General features: G+C 41.7%; 1 protein-coding gene across 5 annotated transcripts in view; it reads right to left on the bottom strand.

The window, feature by feature from the left end:
* Positions 1 to 26776, bottom strand: part of Ppp6r3 (protein phosphatase 6 regulatory subunit 3) — a 114364-nt gene that overhangs the window by 57503 nt on the left and 30085 nt on the right. For 4 of the 5 annotated variants that reach the window (XM_028771240.1, XM_028771242.1, XM_028771243.1 and 1 more), the window contains exons 2-7: positions 26596 to 26743; positions 15880 to 16112; positions 10407 to 10593; positions 7216 to 7353; positions 4148 to 4213; positions 1569 to 1681 (exon numbers count right to left, since the gene is read on the bottom strand). In XM_028771240.1, coding sequence (XP_028627073.1) covers positions 1569 to 1681; positions 4148 to 4213; positions 7216 to 7353; positions 10407 to 10593; positions 15880 to 16106 — 731 coding nt within the window. In that variant the 5' untranslated portion in view covers positions 16107 to 16112; positions 26596 to 26743. The remainder of the gene's footprint in view (positions 1 to 1568; positions 1682 to 4147; positions 4214 to 7215; positions 7354 to 10406; positions 10594 to 15879; positions 16113 to 26595; positions 26744 to 26776) is intronic. The other variant, XM_028771241.1, reaches the window with a different exon arrangement.

Genomic DNA, 26776 nt, shown 5'->3' with positions numbered 1-26776 from the left:
GAAAGGGAGAAGGAGATGGAGAGGGAAAAGGAGAGGGAGGAGAGGGAGAGACTGAGGCCACTCTGATATACACTGGCTTTTAGAAGGACACAGTGATACCACAAGCCACTGAGTCACCTGGTCCATGTATCTGAAGAAATTCACTCTAACATTTATTGATATAAATCATGACTATATACTTATCTTGATTGCAGAAGGACTAAAGTCAGAGCTTGAAAGTTAGAAGCAAGCATATACGTGGGCTCTGGCAGCACTGCAGAACCCAGACCTCACTGTTGACCAGATAGGTAGGCTGACTCTGTACCAACCACTCACTACATGTAGCCAGTTAGAATATTTCTCACTGGTTTTGACATATTCTAACTATAAATGCCAGATTTCAAGACTCCATATTTAAAAAACATTAAAATTATATGTTGCTTCTGCTGTGTTTCTATTGAACAGTAGCTTTGTAAACCATATGAAATTGTTGAAACTCAAAACAAAACAGTTTTTTGCTTTTGTTTATCTGAGATAAGGTCTTACTATGTAGCCCAGGCTGTCTGAGATCTCAAAGATTGGCCTGCCTGTGCCTCCAGAGTACTGTGTTTTAAGACATGTGCCACCACACCCTGCCAAACACTCAGAACTTTTTTAATTACAATTTTACACAGTTCAGTCTAGTGGAAGTATCTAGGTGTGGAAGATATTATATATTTGAAAGGAGTACACATATAAATCAAGACATAACACCAAAAACTTCAGGGATGGCATTGTGAATGCACCTTTCTCTCCTCTGAGAGCAATTCTGGGACTACAAATCAGCTTTCTCACAAGACAGTTACAGTAAGCTGTGCCTTCTCTTGATTTAAAGACACTTTGGCAAAAGATATAGAAAGCTTCTTTACACTGGAGGACTATGAAGGGACACATAACACTGTGAGAGACAAGCTAAGAGCAGCAGAGCAAAGGAGACCTCATCCATCTAACGTGCACTCTTTACAGTTACTCCTCCCACAGAAAGCCCGCCTTTCTATACTATTTTAACAGTGTGGACATAAGTCAACAACATTCCCGTGTTAACAACCAATATTTTTTCTGAAAATGTGAGAATCCTGAAAATCAAAACAGCAGCCCATCCCCAAAGGACCTGCCCCTCAACAGGAGCTTAAACAAGGTAAGTGCTCAAGCAGCCTGAGTCAGCTGCAAAGGCGCCGTGGCCCTAGAAGATAGTCAGATGATATCAATGGCATAAGTGGGTCAGATGCATACATACAGAAGACTCTATTTACAAAAACAAGAGATCCTCCAAGTCATGATATGACTGTTTCATGTCAGGATGGCTCTGTAAAACAGCTTTGCAGGTACTGAGAAGTTGAAAGTCCACGATACATGCCACTGGATCCCCTTCTTGTTCTTCGGTCTCTACTGGGTCACAAACAGTGGAAGAAGAAAAGCAGGCTTTCCTGCTTTGCATATGGTTTTCATGACACGATGCCCTCAGAGGAGCATGTCACTTACCAGTCACTCATAAGGTAACACATCAAACAGCATCAATGAGGAAAGTAAGAACCAAGTGGTAAACATACTTTTCTAGAGTGGCAAGCAGGGGATCTGGTTCTGTACTGTTCTGAACTTGTAACATCTGGTCTCTGCTCAGGCGAACAATTTCACAAAGTGATTGTGAGGCATTTGAATGCCGCTAAAGGAAAAAGGTACAATTTTAGCTACAGAACTTGTTAGAAGTTAACTTTATAGTAAAAAGTGAAGGAAGAAATTGCTTGAGAGGTAACTCAAGTTAAAACTGTCTATAAGCGTCAATGAACAAGTGAAGCCCCAAAGGAGAGGACAGAAGCATTTGACCGCCAGGCTGATGAGCTTCTCTTCCACGACTGCACAGTGTAGATTACCATTTGTAAAGTCACGTGAGCAAAGGCTTGACACGGACATATGTCTTTTACTAAATACTTGGAAAAAAAAAAAGGTATCCCACTCCACACCTTTATTAGCACAGATGAATACACACACTAGCTCAAAACCTGAAACAAACAAATGAAAACTAACACAGCCCTGTAGAAGATAGAAGGTGGAGTGTCCATCTACCTTTCTTGGAAGCCTCAGTACTCATGTCCTATGGGAAACGGTGACAATTATTAACACCACGTTCTGGAGAAATGATAAACAGTGGGAATCCACACTTATAGACTAGAATCAGTAACCTAATATGGGATCTGTAACCTAACACTTTTTAAAAATGATAATTAACACCCCCCACCCCCCCCCACCCCCGTGGGGTGTTGTTTTTGAGAAAAGGTCTCAAGATGTACTGCAGGCTGGCCTCCAACTTCTGCAACTCTACTGCTTTAACCTTCCACTTGCTGGGATTACTGGCAGGAGTCACCATGCTAGTCATGGTTTGTCTTTCTAAAAACCCATTCTGTAGGCTGGAGAGATTGCTCAGTGGTTAAGGCCACTGGCTCATCTCCCAAGGACCTAGGTCTGATTCCAAGCACCCTCATAGTGGCCTACAACCATTGGTAACTCTAGCTCCAGGGGACTGGACACCCTCTTCAGGCCTCCATGGCAACCAAGGATGCATGTAGTGCTCATACATACATGCAGGTGAAACACCCATACGCACAAAATTAAATTAAAAATTTATAGAACTGAGCCTCTCCTTTATAGTTTCTGATGGACTCTACAGACAAGTGAAAAGGCTTGTAAGAAATCAATGTCTGGTTAAGAATACAGTGAAGAACAAGCCTATTTATGGAAAGCATGCCCTACAAAGAGGACTACCCTGCTTATGTCACTGCTCTCTACTACCAGCACTGGTCAGGCCCCTAGAACATAGGAACTGAGAGCTCCTGGAACCACTGAGCTCTTACCTAGAAGGGAAAAAATTAGTACCCAATAAGCCCAAGAGTTCTTACACCAGAGATCTCCTTTAACACCCAGCATAGACCCCTGGAATATATGAATACCAACTCTGGCAACAATAGCAGCTACCATAAGGGAGCATGTACTCCACAATCCCAAGACAGGATGGTGGAGAAGAATGTATCTTAGATTAGCTCTAGCCATAAAATTTTTTTTAAGATTCATTTTTACTTTGTATGTATGTATGTATGTATGTACAAATGTACCATGTATGTGTCTGGTGCTTGAGAAACCTAGAAGAGAAAGTCGGATCCCTTTGAACTGAGTTAGAGGCAGTTACAGCCTATTAGGTGGGTGTTGGGAACTGAAGCCAGGTCTTCTGCAAGAGCAATAGGTGCTCTTAGCCACTATGCTAATTGCTAGAGACTCATAAAAACTTTTTAAGTAGACTATTTAAATAGAGAGTAAATCCATCTCTATAGAAAACCACCCTTGAATAAAAAAATATACTCTAGCTAAAAGCTAGTTTTCCCCTGCCCTGCTCATCCACACTGCTTACTTCCCAATCTAACCTGCCATCCAGAAGCACAAGGGGAGGACCTAAGGCCTCGAACACACTCTGAATCACCCTAAAACCAACTCCTACATGGACATGAGGTTGAACCTATTATGAAGTTGTTGTATCTACACAAAATGGTTGACTCTGGATCATCTCATACACCTTGGTGTGATTCTTGTGAAGTGATGCTATAGACCTCAGAGATATACATCCTGACCCTTCAAGACAGGGTTCAATGTGGAACAGCCAACTCAAGCTTTAGACCCACTTCTACATCTGTGTCTGATCTCCAGAACCAGGGAAGGAGGTGAGCAGATGGGATAGGATACACTGTCACAATGTCTGTCTCTAGCCTTCACACCCAGGCTGAACCAGTTTGAGTCTCAAGGTCAGGAGCAAGACTATGGAATCACTGTTAGGTTCAGTGAGGACCCAGACCTTGTGATGTCTGCTGAGTTTTAGTCAAACTTCTCAAGATGTAGATGTAGCTCTATCATCTAAGATAAAAGCAGGTATAAAAGAAAAATCAGTGTGGATAGAGATTATCAAAAAGCAGGTTTAGCGTGACCCACTTCTGGGAAGGAGATGGTGCTCTCCTGCTCCTCACAAGAATAGCAGGTTATCACTGTTCTATACAATCCCTCCAATTCCCTTTACATACACACATCTATGTTCTGTGGTGAACGAACAGTTTTTATATGAAAAAATAAGTTGTGTAAGAGAACTTACATCTTCTTCTTGCGATGGGTGAACTATTTCCACAAGCCTCTGGATAATTCTCTCCTCATTTAGCCACTGCAAAACACATTGTAGAAGTGATCATAGCAACAAGTGGCTCCTGATCAAGCCCCAGTGAAGATTAACTTACTGGAAATAGCCATCACACTTTAAGTAGAATTTACAGGTTTCTCTGGACTTTGAACACTACAGAAAATTAAAAAGTCCCCCAAGGAAAATGTAGTGAATATATCATTTCAAGAATGAGCACTTTCACCAACAACTCCAAGTCCCAATAGCCACTCAACACTCAATGATGGTGACTACCAGATATTCAACATTTACATGACTATACTTTTGATACTGAAAGCAAGTGCGTACTAGCTCTAGGAGAGTCTCCAGCTCTGAACTTCAGAAAACTAAGAACAACACTTAGTACTAAGCCTCTGGGTTAGGAGAACCCAAAACAAAAAGGAGTTTTTAAGCTGGCAGGTAGTAGTGCACACCATTAATTCCAGCACTCAGGAGCCAGAGGCAGGATCTCTGAGTACAAGGTTAGCCTGGTCTACAGAGTGAGTCCCAGGACAGACAGGGGTACACAGAGAAATCCTGTTGAAAGAAAAAGAAAGGAAGGAAGGAAGGAGGGAGAGAGGGAGGGAGGGAGGGAGGGAGGGAGGGAGGGAGGGAGGGACGGAGGAAGGGAGGGAGGAAGGGAGGAAGGGAAGAAGGGAAGAAGGGAGGGAGGAAGGGAGGGGTCAGATACCCAAACCAAATTCTCTACAGGAAATACTAGGGTCAGATTGAGGCAGCTTAAAAGCAGATGACAGTGACCTGCCTGTCTCAAAGGCAGAGCTGCTGGGACCATAACAATCTCTTTGTAACTCTACATGAGATGCAGTGAACAAAAACAGAAGGGATCAGAGTGAAAAAACAATAATGATAAAGGACAAACCAGCAAGCTTAACATCAGCTCCCTAAAGGACCAAAACACCATAAAATATAAGGCAGTTCAGTACTGAGAAAGGCCACTTGACCTCCAAATGTTGAATAGAATGGGGTTGAGGGCAAGAAACCAAATACAATTTGATAAAGGCAGAGACAAACCCCTAATATTATCTCTGGCTCTTTACAAGAAAGAAGCAATCAAAGGCAATGCAAATACTAATGGGCAGGTTTATAACAGAAGCCACCCAACTGCTATGTTTTATTACATTTAATTGTTTTATGTGTGTATGTGTGTGCCATGCACATGTGTGGAGGAGAGGATGTCCTGTAGGAGTGGGTTCTTTAAATCTTGTGGGTTCTGGGAATAGAACTCAAATAAAGGTTTGGCAACGGGTGCCATTACCCACTGAGCTGTCTTACTGGCCCTTAAGATCTATTTTACAAATACATTTAACATTTTTATAAACCTAAGATCTAATTTTCTAAATCTCCCAGAAATTACTGAGTATGGGATGAAATTTCCCACAATATTATCTGAGGCCACACTCTGATAGCAATGCCCTAGAGTTTTTGACTCCTGACCATGAGAAAGGCCAGGACATTTGGTAGGCTAATCAATTCTGAATCTCTATCCTCTGCATAGCTATTCACAAGCAACCTTAAAGACTTTAAGGAAGGGGCTGAAGACATGGCTAAGCCATTAAGAGTACTGGCTGTTCTTCCAGAGATACTGAGTTCAATTCCCAGCAACCACATGGTGTGCATGAAAACAGAACACTCATATACATAAAATAAATAAATAAATCTTAAAAGAAAAAAGACTTTAAGGAATTTCCCACTAACATGCTCCCCCATTACTAACCACACAGCTCTCCCCAAAAGCATACCTCTTTAGAAAGAGGTCCTAAAATTTTCAACTCAGATGTAACCAGAGGAGCAGACCTATTACAGCAAACCACACTGATAGGACTTCCCTGTGTACCAACCTATCATCCCTCTTGCTCTAACAGTCTTTTCCAGAATTTTGAACTCCTTTTGAGAAAAGACCCAGATCTACAGAGACACACAAAAGAAGCAAAGTGTCTCTTTGCAAGTCCCAGGGTACCAGCTTGCAGTAGTCAGCTGGTCATCTAAGTCACATTGACAGATCTAGCCCTAACCTATCAAATAAAGAAAGCATGACGGGGCATCTTAGCATCGCGTGTGTGTGTGTGCCCTGAAGTTGACAACTCCCAGCAAACTTTCCTTTCATAGGCCCTCTTTCTTGGTTTGGTCCCTTTAGTCTTTTAAACTACAATTTTCAATGAAGCTCTTTTTCAATGAGATACAGTTTTCTTTCTTTGAGACAGGATGTCATTATGTGGCCCAAATTACCAAGAATTTAGAATCCTCCTGCCTCAACCTACAGAGTGCTGGCAATATAGGCATGTGCAACCACAAGAGACTGGGGGTCAATGAAGACATGGTTCTAGAAGGCAAGGGTAAGTAGGGCGAGGAGCACAGCCAAGACCTAGGCAAAGCCTAACACTCAGATTATTCAAATCTCTGAGTCCAGTTTCATGTAAGATATCTCTCTACTCAAACTGCACATAGCCTAAAATTGTCTGAACTGGTAAGCGGACCCTTTTCATGTTCCCCCACTCTTCCTGTTTGACCCTCCCATAGGAGGCACAATCTTAGAAAGCCTTGTCCTGCTTTTATATCTAAACCCAGCTTTAGGATAAATCCTCAATTCACTCATCATCAATGTAACAATCCAACCAGCAAAGGGCAAATAACACAGTATCTGATAGATCTACGGATCAATGCATCCTGAGCCCTAGTCCTATAAAGTCTGAATCTCAGCTGGGTGTGGTTGCACATGCTTTTAATTCCAGCACTTGGGAGGCACAGAGACTTATCTCTGAGTTTGAGACCAGCCCAGTCTATATAGTGAGTTCCAAGACAGTCAGAGTCACAAGGAGAGTCCAGTCTCAAAGAAATAAAATAAAAATAAAAATCTGAATCTTTTCTGTGTTGGGATAACCACCTCCTTGCCTCATCCCCAGACTCCCTCATCCTGTAGGATTCCCCCAGCACACAGGAGCCCAGTGGCCCACATAACAGCACCCCCAGCAGTTCAAATCTCTACTCACATTCAGAACATCTTGCCTGGGCTGTGGAGGCTCAATACATGTCAAGAGCCTGAGCAACAAATCCATGATAGCAGAAGTTCCTATGTGCTTTATAATGAGATCCACAAAATCACGCTTCTTTTTCAAGAAATCCACAATCTAGAGGAAAACAAATCAAACTGAAAGATGCTTAACTTGAGACATAGAATCTAGAGTGACCAACATTCCTCAAATCCTGCCAGTTAGCTTAAGAAAAGGCAGGCACTGAATCAACAAGTACATGGGGAATCTGGCTAACAACTTCAACATTCAAAACCCTTAAATAAAGTCATCTCCTAAATCGACATGCATCCCCATTACAAATAGAGGCGACTGAACCTGTGTCTTCTGTTTACTTTCAATGTTCTTTCTCTAAGAACAGGTATTAAAATCCCCCACAACCACACAAACAACTAAAGAACATACTATTTGGGGTGGGAGATGGTTCAGCAATTAAGAGCACTGGCTGTTCTTCCAGAAGATCCAAGTTCAATTCCTAGCACCCATGTGGTGGCTCACAACCACCTGTGACTCCAGTTCCACAGGATTCAACACCCTTTTCTGGCCTCTGTGGGCACCAGACATATACATACATGTAGGCAAAACACCCATATATATATAAAATAAAACAAACATTTAAAAAATATATATGAAACAATCCTATTAGACTTAAAATTAAAATGCAGAGTATTTAAAAAAGATTCAAAGCAAAGATGTTTCTAAGTAGCTAACTTGCCTGGTCCACAAGGTGATTTAGCCTGCATTGCTGCACGTGTGACTAACAAGAAGAGACTGGGAAGAGGGGGCTGTGCTGAGTGGAAAAGAACTAGAAATGGAAATGATGCTCTGTCCTGCACAGCTTCCTATGTCTTCTTAATTGTGTCTGTGAGCCCACAGATTCTATCAAAACCCCACCAAACGTCCTGCAAGGTGGTAGGGTTTTTTGTTTTTTGTTGTTTTTTGTTTTGTTTTGTTTTGTTGCCACAAATTTTCACTATGCCCTGGAAGGTGAAGACTCATTGTTCTAGATGAGAAATCCTTAGCTCAGACATGCTAGTATCTCCTACAACTAAAAGGAAACCGTCCTGGGATTTAAACTAAGATCTGCATGCTATGAGAGTCAAGGGACTTCTACTGAGCTGCACAAAGAAGCTTAATAGCTAGAACAGCTAGAGCTACGACCAACAAGTAACTACAAAGTGAGTCGCTATCCTGTTTGTGTAGACAACCATGTCAAATAGACGCACCTCTTCAAAGAGTGGTGGCCATGCCATTTACAGCTGCATCCTATAGAAGTCTTTGAAAGGAAGGGTGAGAGGAGAAAAAAGTCACACATGGCCAAAGTACACTACAATTTCATGGCAGAAGCACTGGTCCTAGAGCCTACAGGCACAAACCTTAGCTGGTGCTGTGAACAATACAGCATGGACCACAAGGCCTATACTTTAGATTTCATTGTTGAAGGCCAAAGCGCTCAATACTGCCAATAGCTTTTCTAAAGGCTATTTTAGAACCTGTTCTAGAGGCTGAATAGTACCTCTCTGATTAAGCCATGTGAATGTGGACTTTTGTCATCACTGGCGATGCCTAAGTCCTAACCAACACTACCAAGCAAGAGAAAACAAGCTTCTGTCAAAAGACAAAAGCAGCTACACAAGCAACACTGCTGTACTCTCATTATCATCCAAGGAATCCTAGCTGGAGAGACAAGGAGTGTCTCTCCAGGTGACAGGACTCTTCATTCAGGGTTCAACTGACAACTGACACACATCATCATTGTCAGACAGATAATAGAACTGACTCTGAGCCCTGGTGTCAATATCATAGGGATTCAGAAAGTCTTCCACATATTTTCATGGTTTATCATATATACACCAGAAATCATAGCTCATCAGCCTGGATCTCAACAGCAGATATAAGGATAAAAACATAATGAAACATGCCTTAATAATGGAGGTACCCATCTCTGAACTAACTGTGCCAGGGTTATGTGATGGTTTGAAATTGCCAATGATACTTTGACTTCTATGTGGAAGGCAAAATGGGAGACAATCTACACTACTGAGACCATGACTTTGGGATTGTGACTCAAGGCAAAGGATCTTCCTCCAACACACTTGGGAAAGTCACCCTATTTAAATGAAAACCTTATCTTAACAAAAAGAACACCATCCTTCTAAAGTAAAACATGGACCCAGCCTTAACAGAGAACAGAATAGTTTCAGTCCTTTCAGTTGTGCTGACCACAGAACAAGACCAAGTAACTGGAGACTATTGTCCATCCTGAAGAACTGGCAAGACCATGTTCACTTCTGCTTCCTGCAGCTGATAATCTGTTAGCTTGCACTCAGCATCTGCTGCTCTGTTTCTTGGAAGTGAGCTCTTGCACCCTTTCACAACAATATCCACTAGAACAATGGTTCTCCAATCCCAGCAAGAAACAGCATGAACTGAAAGATGTGCTAGAAACCCGCACTGTCAAGACTCCTGCACAGCAGGGGTAAGAATCAAGAACATGCAATGTTTAAAAAAAAAAAAAAAATAGTTGTCAGGTGATGCTGGTGACATTGATCCACAGGCCACACCTGGTGAACCACTCCTTGGGAAATGGCATTTCCCCACAAAACTGAATTAGGGGGAAAAAACAGAGGTGTCAAGGGGTGGTATCTGTAAGAATATTGAGGTATGTACCTCTACCCAGTGCAATAGACTAGTGGACATCCAGACACAAGGACATCCAGATATATAAATAAATTACCACTAAAAATAAATCACCACTGTGTACAAAGCACTAGTCAGGAATTAATTTTTAGGAATACCTGATTCTAGCTTCTCTGGAGATCATCATTAGGGAACAACTAAGCAAAGCCAACTGTTAAATCCAAAGGGTCATTAGATATGTACTCAGATTCAACCTGCGACTCTCACAAAGATGGTTCAGATTACATGTTCAGAGAAGAAATCAAAGTATGCTAACAAGCAGAGCTGAAGCCTTTCAAAAAGTATGTCAAAGGAGAAATACTCCTTAATGTGTAAATCAGACTGCTCAAGACCCAAAACACACTCTCTTGTAGAAAATGGACCTCAGGCATACTCAGAACACTGAAGCAAAGTTCCCAGTGTCACCTTGGGGATGTATAGCCCAGATACTTACCTTTGGAAACAGTATTTACCTGTTCTGGTTTTCTGCTGATAAGAATACTTAGCACCTTGCTGAAGAAACTGGCAAGTAGTGGGTTCAAGGGAGACTCATTTAGGAGGAAACTATACAATTTCATTAGCAAGGACTCATCTTCCCCAAGTCTATCATTCATCTGGGAGACATCAGATGTGAGCAACTCACAAGATATATTTGGATACCTAGAAGAACAGGAGATTACATTATCACTTAATGAAAATAGTTTATCACATCAAGTACAGCACACACCAGGAAGGTCTCCTAAAATTTTATTAAATCATCAAAACCATCTACAAGGAATTTAAAGCATCTTCAATCCATTTCATCCAACCTCTAAGTTAAAAGACATTTTCTACTTTGTCTAGAAAAACTGCCTTTAAGTCAAGTGAGATGACTCAGAGGTTAAGAGCACTGGCTGCTCTTCCAGAGGTCCTGAGTTCAAATCTCAGCAACCACACAGCTTACAACTATCTGTAATAGGATCTGATTTCTGGGTGTGTGTGAAGACAGAGCACTCATATACATAAATAGATAAATCTTAAAAAAGAAGAACAAGAAGAAGAAGGAGGAAGAGGAGGAGGAGGATTTGTTTTGTTTCAACACTACAGTGTACCAATAGGATTCAAGAGTCAAGTATGCCACATTTTAACACAAGAATTTCTCAGTGAGGGTACAGTGTCCTAGCACGGCCCATGTGGACAGAGAAGTGGCAAACTCTGAGACAAGTTAACGATGACTGGTTTCCAGGAAACTACTATAAACAGCTGTGGAGATGACTTGAGCCTGCTGTAGGTACATAAGCAGGCCAGTGCTCAGTTTAGATGAGTTACATGTGTATGATAAAGTTCTGAGAAGCTGCCAAACGTTCAGTCTCCACCCATCTAAAGAAAACACTTACCATGGTATACAGAAAGGGTAAACAGGGCACTAGCCTGAGGTACTAGGGGATGAAAGAAGAGTGCTACATACAACCATGCTTTAGATAAGAGCCTTCTGTTGGGGTTGGTCTGGTGCTGTGTATACAAATGCTAAATTCTGAACCCCAAGATCTGGTTGCCAGTGATGAGTAGATTCTCATTTACATCAGACTTTGTTGTATAAACCTTGCTCCCCAATTTAAAGCTATTGGTTAAATAAATGGGGCTAAAGCCAATTACTGGGGAGAATGGAGGTAAGTATGGTAGGCTGGGGATAGCAGGTAGGGACTATATGGAAAGAAAGAGAAGGAAAAAGAAGGCAGAAGGAGAGAACAGGAGGTCTCCATTAGACGTGATAGACCAGGAGCTCGTGGCCGAGTGAAATGCTGAGGCTAGCCTGATGGAGCAGAAATAACCTGGGCAAGACTCAAACATCAAGTACTTGGGGAAAGCAGTTGGAGAATTAACAGTCTAGCCTATAGAAAAATAGATTGGAGTAATTTGCCCAGTAATTGTGCTAAAGCTGATTTAAAAATCTATAGGACTCTGCCTTGATTACTGGGGGGCTGGCTGGGTCATATTAATAAGGAACAGAATTAGTAAATAACATTTTAAAAAAATATTTAGAGCCATCCAGAATCTTGTAAAGCATGCAAGATGCAAGAACCCATCTCACTGTCATTCTTCACTATGATCTTACTCAGTAGGCCACAGGCCTACAGATAGCAACTGGAATCTGCTCTGCATTTAACTCCAAATAGCGTCCTAAAAACCTGCAACCTCAACCATGTTTGTCTCTGACAGCCAGACCACTCACTCTGAAAACCAGGTAGAGGACATGTTTTCAGTGCTCTCTGAAATGCCAACTACTTCTCATCCTTTTCCAATGGTCACAGGAGACTAAGAGAGACTCATCAGGCAACACTGTATCTGACCATAGTTTCCTTCTCTGCACTAACATATTCTTCCATCAACCTGTCAGGATAGCAGCCCAGGCTATTCACAGGAATGACAAGCTCAAAGGTTGACCAGGTCAAGGAGACAAAACAACCACAGTGGCAATATGATACACGAAAGAGGGAAAGACTATGGGCTAGAGTATATGACACATGAGAAGGTATCCAAGGCAAGCAAGTGACCAGTGCACCCAAAAGGGGCTGGGATGAAACTGGATAAACAGCATGAGAAAGTCTCCAAAACAAAACAAACAAACAAACAAACAACAAAAAAAAAATCAATGCAGGAGGAAGACAGAAAAGAAAGTAGAACTGCACTACCCAACAGTTGTCTTCTGGAAGGTTCTGCTCCATTAATCTCCCCTATACTGTAAAACAAGCATTCATCAATGTCACAGTGGACTTCTCTACTGTAACCACTGCCTAGGGACAGAAATACACAGTGGTTCCATTTGAAGCTACGGAACTCATAAGAGGATCACTTCCTGCATTGTCTACTTTCCAGGAGTGCACTGTCCTTTTCCCTCAGTTTGCAGGCTTGAAACACAATGATGGGGGGCTGGTATCAAAGGGTGATTAATGGGTAACAGTGACTTTACTCTCTATTTTCTAGGACAGTGGTTCTCAACCTTCCTAATCCTGCTACCCTTTAATACAGTTCCTCATGCTGTGGTGACCCCAACCATAAAATTATTTTTGTTGTTACTTCATAAAGGTAATTTTGCTACTATTATGAATACTAATGTAGAAACCTGAGTTTTCCAACAGTCTTAGGAAACTACGAAAGGGTCATCTGTACCCCAAAAGGGTCATGACCCACAGGCTAAGAACCACTGTTCTAGGATAAAGTGCAGAAACTTTGCTAATTCCAGCTGTGTGCTGTAGTACAGGGCATTCCTAGACAGCCCACTCCTTTGGCTGACATGGCTTCCACTTTGCTGCATAGTACACACACCGATCTCCAGTCCTTCTATTTAGAAAAACAAACAAAACACCTATACCTCTCCTGCCTCCACATCTGCCTTTGACTACCATGTGCTCTTGCTGAGAAGTGACCTTGCCTGAGAGGTCTTGCCGTGTCTTTCACTCTTCTTCAGAGCCATTTCAGCCTAGTTCTCAGGACCCCAAACAATGGGGCTGATTGCCATATTGTAAACGTGGGGATTCATATAGCAGCAGCATCTGATCAATGCTCTCTTTCCTCCTTAAAGCCTTTCTTCAGTGGCTTTCTGGGCTGCAGCCTGTTTTATTCTTGCCCTGGCTACTCCTGAGTCCTGATGTGGAAGAACCCTGATCCAGTTAATAGCCTCCATCAGCTCCACAGGTGACTTCAACTAACTCCATACTTTCACATGGCACCCATCTACCTACCTGCTGTGATTCCCTGTCTCTACTTCATGCCAACCAGGAATCTCAAACTTGACAAGGCTGAAGACAAATGCCCGACCTTTCCCTTGACATCTATCCTTGATGTTACAGCTATTCCACCATAACTTATCCTAGGTAAAATTCCAATAGTCCTTCCTTCACAACCTTCCCTCTCCAACCTCACTCCAAGGAGCCTCCTTCAGTTCCAATTTCATTTTATATGTCTAGATTCTAACCACTGTTCCCCTAAAGGTTACTGAGACCTTTCTATGCTGATCACTACCTGCTTCTTAACTCACCTTTCCTTTCTACTTCAGTCCCCCCGTGCCTAGACCCTCAGAGTGGGCAGAGTGGGCAGAGTGGACAAGAATGACAGTTGGGGCACATGTATCACTCACTACTCAAAGCCTTAGATGGCTTGTTTTGGAGGATGTTTTGACCTCAATCCTGTCCCTCTCTCTTCCTGCTCACCTCCAGTCATGAGGCTGCCCTGTTGTTCTTAGGCTATAGAAAACACATTCAAATATTTACAATGACAATGAACTCAGTTCCTGCATGGCTCCAAGCAAAGGCTTCCTCCAGAATCCCTCCACCCACCTTGGCTGTCCCAGTCTGCTTTCTTCTCTAAAGGGCTTCTCTGATAAACTATGGTTTTACTTCTTACTCTGGCTTGCCCAGACCACAACAATCTATCTTAACCCTGAAAAAGTTTCAGATTCCTTCTAAAAAGCCCTCCATGCTAATACAGATGGTTCAGGTCACCCAAGGTACACTTCACCACAATAGTGGCTTTGCTTGGGCCAGACACATAGTAGATAAAGTACTGCTCCAACTCAACTTCTGCTCCTCCAAATAGCACCATCCAGTACCCCCAGGGGGCTGTGTGAGAGAGGCTGCCTGCCTGCTCCTACAGCTTCAAACACAGCACAGCAACACAAAACAGCATCACTGCCAAGCTTTCAGACCCACCAAGCAGCTTTTCCTTTCAGAAAGTAAGCAATTCACAAAGAATGTGGCATTAGAACAAGTAACTTCATCTGGACTGTGAAGACAAACCCAAGAAGGGAAACCACTTGTCTGCTCACAGCTTACATAAAGAGAGGGCCACTCCAGGTGCCTTGATTGCCAAGCCCTAGTCTGGACCTATTACCACATCACCTCCACCTCTCACCCGGATAAGTTCTATCTAACTTATATGTTTGCTCACTGCGGCAGGAATTCCAAAGCAGCAAAGTGTTTAAGAGACCAGAGATACATTAGTATTTCATGCTATACATGTTTTTCTTCCTTTATAAGACACCAGTCTCCACTGATTGTTGAGTGTCAATCTTGAAGACTAGTGGAGAACAGGGCCTCGAAAATCCAAGCCACAATAACTTTAAAGGTATCAAGAGGTATTTGCTGACAGCATAATTCTCTCCAAGAAGAAAAAGAAAGAAAACAAAAACAAAACACCTGCTAAGGTCAGCCTGAAGCAGAAGGGCAGCTTCTAATATCAGCTTCTAACATGATTCCTGCTACTCTGCCGTCTATTTAACAGATCATAACCTTAGTTTGTTTCTGAAGGGACTCTCTATTTTTCAGTGTGAGGGATATGGACCACTTCAACAATATTGTATATGGAAATAACTACAACCTCATTTATTAACATGCCCATGAACATGCTCAGTGTTCCCAGAGAAGTGACAATAATAAAGGACTCTCATTTACTGTGCCATGCTGTTTGTATGCAAATTCAATTTAACTAGCCACAGGAGGTAAGCCCACTCTGTTTTATTATGTCATTTCCTGCTTAAATATAGCTTCACTGCTGTTCACCAAAACCCACACAACCCACACCTAAAACTCACAGAATGAAGGGCTGACCTTACTATTTGAGCAATGCTCTTAAAACCCAAGCTCTGACTAAACCTTTAGGCAATCTTAGCCAGTCATAGACTTCTGGCTTCCTATCTGGAAAGTGGAGAAGACATTTACTTGAATATCTTACTAATATGAGAAGTTTGTTTGTCAATTATAAAGCATGTTGTACTTCTGGCAAAGATTCAGAACATTTTAGATGCCTGTGACTCACTGGAGTTGGCTCCAGAATCAGCTGTGTGTCCCATAAAGCCTGTAGCTCTTGACAAACTTAACTTGTCAATGGCTCTATTGGCTCTAGGGATTTCTTAAAGGGCAAGAGTCATCATTCTCACCCCACCCTAAGGCAAAGATGTCATTTTCTTACTTGTACCGGATCTTCTCATCCATGTCTTGAGGTGGCTCTTCTATAATGAATGAGACTAAGTCTTCCAGACATTCTGCTTTTAACAGAAACTCTATGAGCTTGCGGTTCTGTGCCTTACATTCCTGTAAGACGTCCTCCTCATCCATTAGCTCCTTCAGAGTTACATCTTCTCTCTCTAGAAGCGTGTCTATGTGGGATGACGAGTGAAGATCAAATTTCCAAAACATGCTGTTCTAAACGAGACAGAGAAAGATTTTTATAAAATTCCAGCTTTACTAATTTTCCACACACCGAATTTCAGTTCAGTTTTGGTCTACAATGCCAACTTGGCATTGACGCAAAAATAAAGCAGTTTCACATTGAATCTACAAAATGACTTCTTAAGAAGTAACACTGGCAGGATTTTTCCCTTTTCAAAAAAAAAAAATTTTTTTTAAAGAATTTATTTATTGGCTTTCTTTTTAGATTTTTAAATTTTTTTTTTTTTTTTTACTTATTTGTATTTTATGCATGCATGACCTGCATGGAATGGTTATGGAAACCAGAAGAGGTTTTGATGCTCTGGGACTGAAGTTAACAGATGTTTGTGGGCCACAAGTGGGTGCTGAGAATGGAAATTAGATGCTATCGCTCCATTATAGAAAATACTTTTAGTTGGCTAAAATGTTGAAAATGCTGAATACAAAAGCTTGGAAAGATTTTAACCTGAAAAACAATTTATCCAAGCCAGGCTGGCACATACCCAAAATTCTAAAATTTTCGAGAGGCACAAGGATCACAAATTCTTAGCCAGCCTGAGCTACACAACAAGAACTTGTCACACACACACACACACACACACACACACACACACACACACACACACAGAAGAATGCTGAGGCAAGGCAATGTGTTTCAGCAGGAAAAGAAGCTTGCTGACAAGCCTGAAGAACACAGTTCGATCCCTAAGACTCCCAGGTAGAAAGAACCAGCTTTTCCAAGTTGTCTTCTGACCTCCACAAGCATGTTACCCATTAATTTAAAAACTTTTTGTAAGCAAAAATACTTCATACTTCAAATTCTACCACTTGGCTAGCTGATGAAAATTACTGCACGTTCAAGTCTAGCCTGGGCTAAAAAAGCAAAATGGGGGCAGGGGGTGCAGGCAGAGAAACTGTGAAACAGACAGATAAAGATCGAGACAGAAAAAACTCTTTTTTGAAGGATAAAGAATAGATTCTTCAGAGAATTGTCATCTTCAGCAACAAATGACAAATGAAGAGGCATAGCCAGCACTTTCCTTATCACAGAGGGAATGAATACCCACCCACTGTAAAGTTGCAGGTGAGTTCATTAATAACTAAAAATCTGAGGTCATAAAGTGCCAGAAAGAACTAAACTTTAGAACTTAATTATTGAAGAGTTAAGGCAAACTATCCTGAGTCACTAAGAGAAACAGCTGACAGTCAATCTCCTGTTGGAGGTATATACTTCATGTATAGTCTTTCCTCAACTTGTTCTCCATGCCCACAATCATGAAATGCTTGTTCTTCAAGTCACAGAGCCAAAAAGGCACTCATTTGTTATACATGGAATGTGACAGAGGTCTCAAAGGCCGTTTTTTTTTTTTTTTTTTTAAAGATTTATTTATTATATATGAATACACTGTAGCTGTCTTCAGACACACCAGAAGAGGGCATCAGATCTCATTACAGATGGTTGTGGGCCACCATGTGGTTGCTGGGATTTGAACTCAGGACCTCTGGAAGTGCAGTCAGTGCTCTTAACCACTGAGCCATCTCTCCAGCCCTCAAAGGCCGTTTTTAACCAGAAGGTAATAACAAGATGCAGTCATCCAGCACAAGCCTCCACAGCAACAGAACTACTCAAGGTATGCTAGCCTCCGAAGGGCTCAGAGAGACTTCCTTGAGAGTGTGGTAAGGCTCAAGGTCATGTGTCCAAACAAAAGCTCTCCATCAGCTACAGCTTAGCCAGCCACCCAGTGAAGTACATCCTGACAGGACTACCACCAGAAAAGCTCACCAATATCTACAAGTTCTTACAAATAAAGGGAAAAAGTAGAAAGGTCCTATCTATGTAAAGCAGATCTACCTTTACATCTGTGTGTTTTGCTAAATCACTCATACTCAATGTTCTCAAGAATCATTTCTTTAAAAGTAGAAAATTTAGGGGACTGGAGAGATGGCTCAGCGGTTAAAAGCACTGACTGTTCTTCCAAAGGTCCTGAGTTCAATTCCCAGCAGCCACATGGTGGCTTACAACCATCTGTAATGGGATCCAATGCCCTCTTCTGGTGTGTCTGAAGACAGCTACATAAAATAAATAAACAAAATCTTAAAAAAAAAAAAAAGTAGAAAATTTAACAAGGTGTGATAGGACATGCATCCCAACACTAAGGAGGCAGAGATGGGTAGATCTCAGTTTGAGACCAACTTGTTTTACAGAGTGAATTCTGAGAAACCCTGTCTCAAACTAACAAACAAACAAACAAACAAACAAACATAACACAATAAAATAGAGGAATTATAGAGGTAAACTTTACTCACACTCTTAGTCAAAGTGACTGACTGACCCAAGAATGAGAGCTAAAAAGCAGGCTGTGCACACAATAGGTTGTTCAGAGGAGGGTCCACAACACATGACAGGTGCTCTGCCTGACTGTCCAACAAGCAACATTAAGAAAGTTCAAGAAACCTTAGGGAACAGTTTCATAAAGCAATACTGTCAAGTATCAAGAATTACCAAAATCAGTTTACAACGCCTTTATATGCTCTCAAGGACACTGGCAAGTTCTTGAACCACAAGAAGACTGAAAGCCAAGGAAGGACAAACGGCTGCTGCTCAGTTCACATGACCCAGATTCACACACCTCACTTGAGAGGGATACCTGAGAGGTGGGCTGGGGAAGCAGGCAACACAGCTCCACAGGAGGAAACAAGGCAGAGGCCCCCAGAGAAGCACAGCGTTTCCCTATGCACACAACATGACAACAAGCTAGAGAAATGCAGCTCCCAACACAGATGCAACAACCACACAAGCAAGTGACCTTCCTCAACTATGACAGGATGCAGAAAGACACCTGGCAGGCAGCAGAAGGTATTTAAGCAGGCTGTGCACACAATAGGTTGTTCAGAGGAGGGTCCACAACACATGACAGGTGCTCTGCCTGACTGTCCAACAAGCAACATTAAGAAAGTTCAAGAAAGTTCAAGGTATTTACCTGATTTAAATACAATGCTAAGCTAGTTCTGATTGGGAAGACACTGCAAAAATGGCAACAAGCAACAAAAAACCAGTCCAGAAAAAGTCAATAGAGGGAAACCTTAAGACATATATACTGCTTTGGTTTTCAGATTTGGAAGAAATGGTCAAAACAAAAACAAAACTCATGTCATTTTATCCTAATCAGCTGGCAGTACCAGAAGATAATACGAAAGAGGAAAGGGGAGGCAATAGAGATGGCTCAGCCATTAAGAGCACTGGCTGCTCTCCCAGAGGATCTGGGTTCATTTCCCACTACCCACACAGGAGCTCACAACTGTCTTTAACTCCAGTTTTAGAGGATCAGACACCCTCACACAAACATACATGAAGGCAAAACACCAATGTACATGAAATAAAACTAAATTAATTTTTAAAAAGGAGGGGGGAACAAGGGGAGTTTTCCTTTTTTGTATTTCTTTTCTTTACTCCCAAAGAGAAAGGGGGGAGAGGCTGTCCTATTTAGGGGCACAAAGTCACACCTTAGTATTCTCTAAAATCTTCTACTAGAGTAGCTGCTGTTCATTTATTTGTAAATCCTTTAAAAATCACAAACTTTTCAAAAATGTATTTTTACAGCTTTACTACTCCATAGTTATGGGACAAAAGATTCAAGGTCCTCGTGAGCTGCCCAAGACCCTATCAAAAGAAGAACTCGGGGCTGGAGAGATGGCTCAGCGGTTAAGAGCACTGACTGCTCTTCCAGAGGTCCTGAGTTCAACTCCCAGCAACCACATGGTGGCTCACAACCATCTGTAATGGGATCTGATGCCCTCTTCTGGTGTGTCTGAAGACAGCTACAATGTACTCATATACATAAAATAAATAAATAAATTTAAAACAAAAAGAAAAAACAAAACAACAATAAAAGAACTTAAAAAAAAAAAAGAAGAACTCAGAGCACACAGTTTGCTAGAGATGGCTGAAAACTGTAGTTACAATTCTAAATTATGAATCAAGTAGATTTACTCACACCAAGTGAGACTTCCCAAATCATATTCTTAGTTGGGAAATTCACCAAATATAGGTTTTATAAAAAGACCGATTAGTTACAATAAAATAAAAACAGGGTAGGTTAGCAAACACACCCAACCCAACCCAACCTACCACCTACCAATTAAGAATGGTTTTGACCTTTTTTAATAGGATTAGGTTTGAGGGAAGGACGGAATTGGAGAAAGGAATGTGACAGATCATCTGTGGCCCACAAAACCTAAGTATTTACTATCTGGTCATTCACAGCAAATCCCCACTTTAGCTGAGTGACACTTACTTATAGATAAGCAGGAACTTAATCTCCCCTAGGAAAGCTGGCCAGCAAGGTGAGGTGTTTGGTGAGAGATCAAGGTACCTCCTTCTACCAAGATCCTAGGCTTCTTTTACAAATTGAACCAAGAAGTTTGAAAATGTTTTTCCCCATGAAAGGACTAGATATTTTAAGGAAGCAAGTCACCTGACCCTACAGATGATCTCTGCTGGTCTTCTTCATCCCATAGTGAAAACTGCCATCTATCTATACAAGAGAGCAAGAGACCAATCTCAGATCGAGGCTTTAATTACAAATCCATTAAGACTGTTACACTAGTTTCATACTCCCAAGGTTGGCTCTGGAAGGCAACCTAGGACACGAGCCCTTCATTTCACAGTGTGTCAGCACTGACTGTCTGGGAGACGTGGAACATCATCTACAGGAGATGTGAGAAGAACACCAGTCTGTCTGTAGACTCTGCAAGGTCCTGCTCACCCAATATCATCAGCACATCCAAGGAACTTAAACATGGCTGACTGACAATCACTTGCTTCCATTAAGTAACGATAGTATCCTATCCTTTGTGTGGACTAGTTTTATGTCAACTTGATACATAAAGTAGAGTTATCTGAAAGGAAGGAAACCGTCATAAAATCTGGGTGTAAGGCATTATCTAAGTTAGTGGTTGATGGGTGGTTCCATCCTTGGGCTGGCAGTCCTGGGTTCTATAAGAAAGCAGGCCAGTAAGCAGCATCCTCCAGGGCCATCAGATCCTATCTTCAGGCTCCTGCCCTGTTTGAGTTCCTGTCCTGATGATCAACAGCAATATGCAAGTATAAGTTAAATAAATCCTTTTCTTCCCAAATTGCTTTTTGGTCATGGTGTTTCATCACAGCAATAGTAATCCTAACTAAGACACCCTTGGAACTTCTTCAGTGCCATTAAGTATCCACAGAGACCTGGATTCTATTGCCAGCTGCAGAGCTGCTGGAGCCTGCAGCCCTGAGACCTCATCTCAACACTTTAAGCCTCAGCAGCTCATCACATTAACTGATTGTGGAAATTGAGCAGCTGGAATGTACTGCAAAAGAAGCTACTGTTTTATCATTTACCAACAATGCCACTTGGGAGTTTACAGAATTGCTCCCAAACCTTTATGGGCAAGGAGTCACCTAAAGGTTTTGTAAAATTCGGTCTGATTTCTGATTCAGGAAAGAACAGCTCTGGCCTGAGACTCTGCATTATCTATCTGATATCATAAGTATAGGATATTGCTCACCAACTGTTATTCAAAGGGACAACTAAGGATTAATTTAGCCTTTCTTCTTACAAACATATTTGAATGTATAACCATGAAAAGCATACTAATGCAAGGGGCTGTGCTTACACAGGAGCAACACACCATATGATTGTCCAAAGAGGCCAAAGGAACAATGACACCAAATACTAAATTTAAAACGCATACTACCAGAAGCTCTTGGTTTCTCTGAAATGAGAAACTGCTGATGATCGCACTGTTAATGAACTGTGGACTGCAGGAATAACAAGAACCACATCATCTCTCTGAAGAGTTCTGCTTCAGCTGAGCACTCCTCTCTGCAGGAAGTAGGGTTCTGCCAAACTCCCAGTCCATACCCTGCCCTGTGTAGCAGCTATACTCAAGACTGTCTGGACACAAAACAAAACTGCTGTTCCAAAAACAACTCAAGATGGTGATGATTTCAAGAAGCCAACAGTAAAGCATTAAAGGAAGCCCTAGCACAGGGTTCTGTGAGACTGAACAGTAACATGCCAGGCCAGCCAAATCTGTCTATATCATTTCAGAATTAGCCCCACTGTAGTCCTTATGATTCCAAGCCCAAGGGGAACATCAGAGCAAATCCTTGCAGTAAACATTGCTAGGACAACTCCCACTGCAGTGGTTGCAGTCACCTAAACACCTGGAGCACAACAAACAAACAATACAGAAATAGAAGCAGCTGCTTCTGCCCAAGTAACACATAGGAAAAGCCTCAGAAAACAAAATGTGTCCAAAACTTTTAACATTGTTTTAAAGAGTGCTATGAAGGGAATATTTTTAAACTCTTATATGTTTTCTAAACCATGGACACACATACTCCCCATTCAAATTCATCCCTACGTACCTATCCCAAGTCTCCTTTCACTCCTAGTCTCTGAGTGATACCTACCTAATACAAACACCATGTGAGCCACATCTAAGTAAAACTTGTCCTAGTCCACAGGAGATAGATACTATCTCATTGTGGCCTACCCTGGACAGATGACATCTTACTGGACCACATCACATTATGTCAACAAATACAGTATCTTACACTGAGGGAAACTGAAGACTGCCAACCACAATGGCATCCAAAATGGCCAGAAGTTACAGAAGACTCAACGACTTTAAGGACAAAGCAAGTAGGTTTGAAAACACTAAAACTCTTTTCTGTTATCACATATAAGAGAAAACCTATCCTGTGGAGCAAGAATAAGAACCAAAGAGGAAAGTAAAGATCACTATGAGCAGAGGCTAGAGCTCTTAAGGAGAGGCTGCAGTTACACAGAGAACCTCTGCGAGGGTAGCTTCATTCTGGAAGAAGGCTGCACCAGCACTAAATGATTGTCATTCTACCTATCAAAACTGTTTTGATGTAAAATGTACAAATTATAGCTATATATGGCTGTCATAGAACCCCTGGAAGAAAACAGAAAGGCTCTACAGGCTTAGTGATCACGACCCTGCATAACCTTTCTCTACTATGGTAACTTTAATGAAATATGAAAGCATAAAAAACAGGAAATGACAGCCAACAAATGAATAAAAAGACTGAACACAATGAAATATCTGGCACGTCTAATATCCAAATAAAACCAGTATAACATGCGCAAATAGCTTTCTTTGGCAAGTGGGGGTTTCAAAAAATAGGAACTGAACTTAGGATCTCTGGCATGCTAGGAAAGCACTCTACCACTGAGTAGTCGAAGCTCTACTACTTAAAATTTCATCTTCGTGTGTGTGTGTGTGTTCATTAATTTTACAAATAGAACATTCCTTCACGCATGCCTGAAGTTCTGTGGAGGCCACCAGAGTTTCCTGGATCCCCTTAGAATTAGAGTTAAAGGTGGCACAGAGTAGCCTAATGTGGGACATGATAAAAGAACCTACGACATCTGCAAATGCAGCAAGGGTTCTTCAATGCTGAGCGATTTCTCCAGCCCACAGTCCTACATTTTAAAATTCACCAAGTAGCCAAGGTTGGGCTCAAACCTGAAACACACAGTCCTTGGTTGAGACATGTGCACTGTCACATCCAGTTTAGAAGGATACACTATAATCTACCACCTTGATGGAGAACACAAAGAAAGTAAAATGGTATTTCCCAAAAATAATCAAAAGAGCTGTCTTTAGGACCCACACAGGCCAACACAAACACTGTGAAAAAAAAAAATCTCTTGGATATTCATGAAATTTGTGGCTGCAAAGACAGTCTTGAAATTTGTCCAGGGGAGAGAAACCCACAAAAACAAAACCATGACACCAGCCTCCTCTAGTAGTTGTAGAGGATACTTCAGAAAAAGTAGTTCTGGGCTGGAGAGATGGCTCAGCGGTTAAGAGCACTGACTGTTCTTCCAGAGGTCCTGAGTTCAAATCCCAGCAACCACATGGTGGCTCAAAACCATCCGTAATGAGATTGGATGCCCTCTTCTGGTGTGTCTGAAGACAGCTACAGTGTACTACTCATAAATTAAATAAATAAATCTTAAAAAAAAAAAAAAAAAAAAAAGAAAAAGTAGTTCTGCAGACTCCCACCCTTTCTCAAGTAGCCCCTCAAAGTGTGCTTCACAAAACAAGGCAAACATACAGGAAACAAGAAGCTAAGACACCTTGCAAGAGAGGACAAGAAGATACATACAGTGGCTATGGAAAAGCTCAAGAGCAACATATCCAGAGGTGGGCAAGAGGCACGAGATTAGAAGATGAAGGAGAAGGAGGTATGCACATGACAGATCCAACCGCCTCTTCATAGCCAAGGTGGACCAGAGTAGGAATACACACAGAGGCACTTAGGACACTGAAGTGAATGAAGCTGACTAAGCAGGCCCAAGTCTGTGCGGAAGGAAGAATGTGACAAGAGGATGTTACTGCATTTGTCACAAACCCGAGGTTTTAGTCTAATTCTTTGAGGTTTTAGTCTAATGTCTTCATAAAAGAGTCATAGGCAGAATATTTTTCGAATCAGCTGAGAAAAGACAACTTTTTCACAGAGTCTGCCGTGACATGCTACAACTCAACATGGTGCAGTGACATCTACAGCTAAAAGACAACAATGATTGATGCATGAGACCTAGAAAAGGGTTAGTTCAACAAATGCATCAAACTTATAAAAATGTAAGTTAATTAAAACTATAGCCATTCTCCTCACTGTTCATCAGCAGGTCCTGGCAGTGTCAGAGCTGTCACACCACTACACTCGGTGTGTCCACAGTGAGGTACATGCACTTCTTTAGGAGTATGGCATTAATTTCTGACCTGCTCTGCCGTACCACAATTTAATGACTTACCAACAGTAAGCTTTTTTTTGTTTTGGGTTTTGTTTTTTGAGTTTTCCTGTGTATCCCTGACTATTCATCCTACAACTTGCTCTGTAGACCAAGCTAGCCTCAAACTCACAGACATCTGCCTGCTTCTGCTTCCTGAACGCTAAGATTAAAGGTGTGTGCCACCATTCCCAGCTCAGTGGATTTTATTTTGATTCTTTAAGCTCAGGGCCAAGACTGAATTTTTCTAAACAAGATTAGTCCTTGTGCAGTTACTGAATAATAAACAGCTAAGGAAATTACAACAGCTGGAGGAAGTTCCCACACAGAAGTCACAGGACAGTGACATACAGACTCAGTTGGAGAAAACGGCAGAGGAGGAATACCACTATAGATGCCACCTCTTTCTTGAGGGGCTTGGCAGGTCATAGGCAAAGCAACAGTCTAGATGTCTGGGATCAATTAGCTGGTGATCAGAATCAAAGTCATTACAGCTCCACAGCTGTGGAGATGAATGGGCAAATATACTACAAATAGTCAAAAGGCTTGAGAGACAATGCCAATCAGAAGATACAAAAGGAAGCCACCAAGGAGAAGCTAGTCCTGGAGCCAGCAGGAATTCTGAAATGTAGATGAACAGGTCAGTCTCACTGAGACATAAATGTTGGGTGCCATCTGTTTATTAGTTATTTATTAATAAATCCCGGTGTGGGGTTTGCTACCTGCCTCAATGGTTTATGTTCCTGAATGAAAGACACACACAACCTTTATATTTTAATATGCCCTATGAAGCACAATAGCTTAGCCTCCATGCTACTAGAATCTACCTCCCACCAATAACTCTGAGTTATCACTTACTAACATCTATGTCCCATCTTGGCCAATCGGGACCCATTTGTGATGCCCTCTGGGCCAACAAAGTGCGGCCCAGGATACTCTCCTTGCTTAGGGCCCTACCCCATAACAACCTCTGTATATCTCCTCTCTCCACACTCTCCTAAAGCATAGCCGCTCTCCTCCTTCCTTTCCTCCTGGTCCCAAGTCTGGGAAATCCTAAAATCGAGCCTCTGTTTGTCCTCCCCAGATATGGGCTGCTGGCATCTTTATTTACTAATCAAAACCAACTGTGGGCAGGTTCCCAGAAGCTACGTTCAGACTCTCTAGTGCAAACAGTTTTGGGGGGAACATAATTAACATTCATAATACAAGCAGCTACACACTGAGCCAAAGTTAAATATGCAGAGTTAATCTCTGATCTTTAATCAAAAGTTCCAGTAAAGAGTTATAGCAATTACAATTCAAAAATTGTGAGGCAGCTCACTAGAAGCCACTGGTACAAAATGAACACCTCACACAGAGTCGGGCAGCCTGAGTCTAAGACCTCTACTTCTGCTCTTCATCTGAACCACTCCAGCTTGAAAGACTGGTTGCTCCTTAGTGGCCAGCTCAATATCCACTGGAAACGAGAAAACCCTCTGAGTTCTGCAGATTCCTAGATAACTAAAGTCAGCTACATCAGCTGCTATTTAACATCCTGAAAACATCATAGTACTACACTCTCACTAGTGCAGATGGACTCTCCAGACCTGCTTCAGAACATGTAACAGCTTTCCTATGTGCAAGGATTCTAAGAAGAAAACACCTGATGATCATAACAGTCTTACCTTTCAAACCAAGGTTAAAACTAAAAGAAATGTTTTCTTCTCTGTGGCTCCTTGCCCATTACAAGTTATCCTGGTGACAGCTATCTTCCAAATTACATTAGCAGATTAGCAGGAGTAAGAGAGGATATTGTATGAAACAGAAGTATTCCTGTAAAGACAAAAACAAAACAGAGAATCACAT

This window comes from Grammomys surdaster, unplaced genomic scaffold (assembly GCF_004785775.1).
Source record: "Grammomys surdaster isolate TR1022 unplaced genomic scaffold, NIH_TR_1.0 205, whole genome shotgun sequence".
NCBI classification, from domain to species: domain Eukaryota; kingdom Metazoa; phylum Chordata; class Mammalia; order Rodentia; family Muridae; genus Grammomys; species Grammomys surdaster.
Note: the sequence above shows the minus strand (reverse complement) of the source record. Positions and strands in the feature narration are given on the sequence as shown.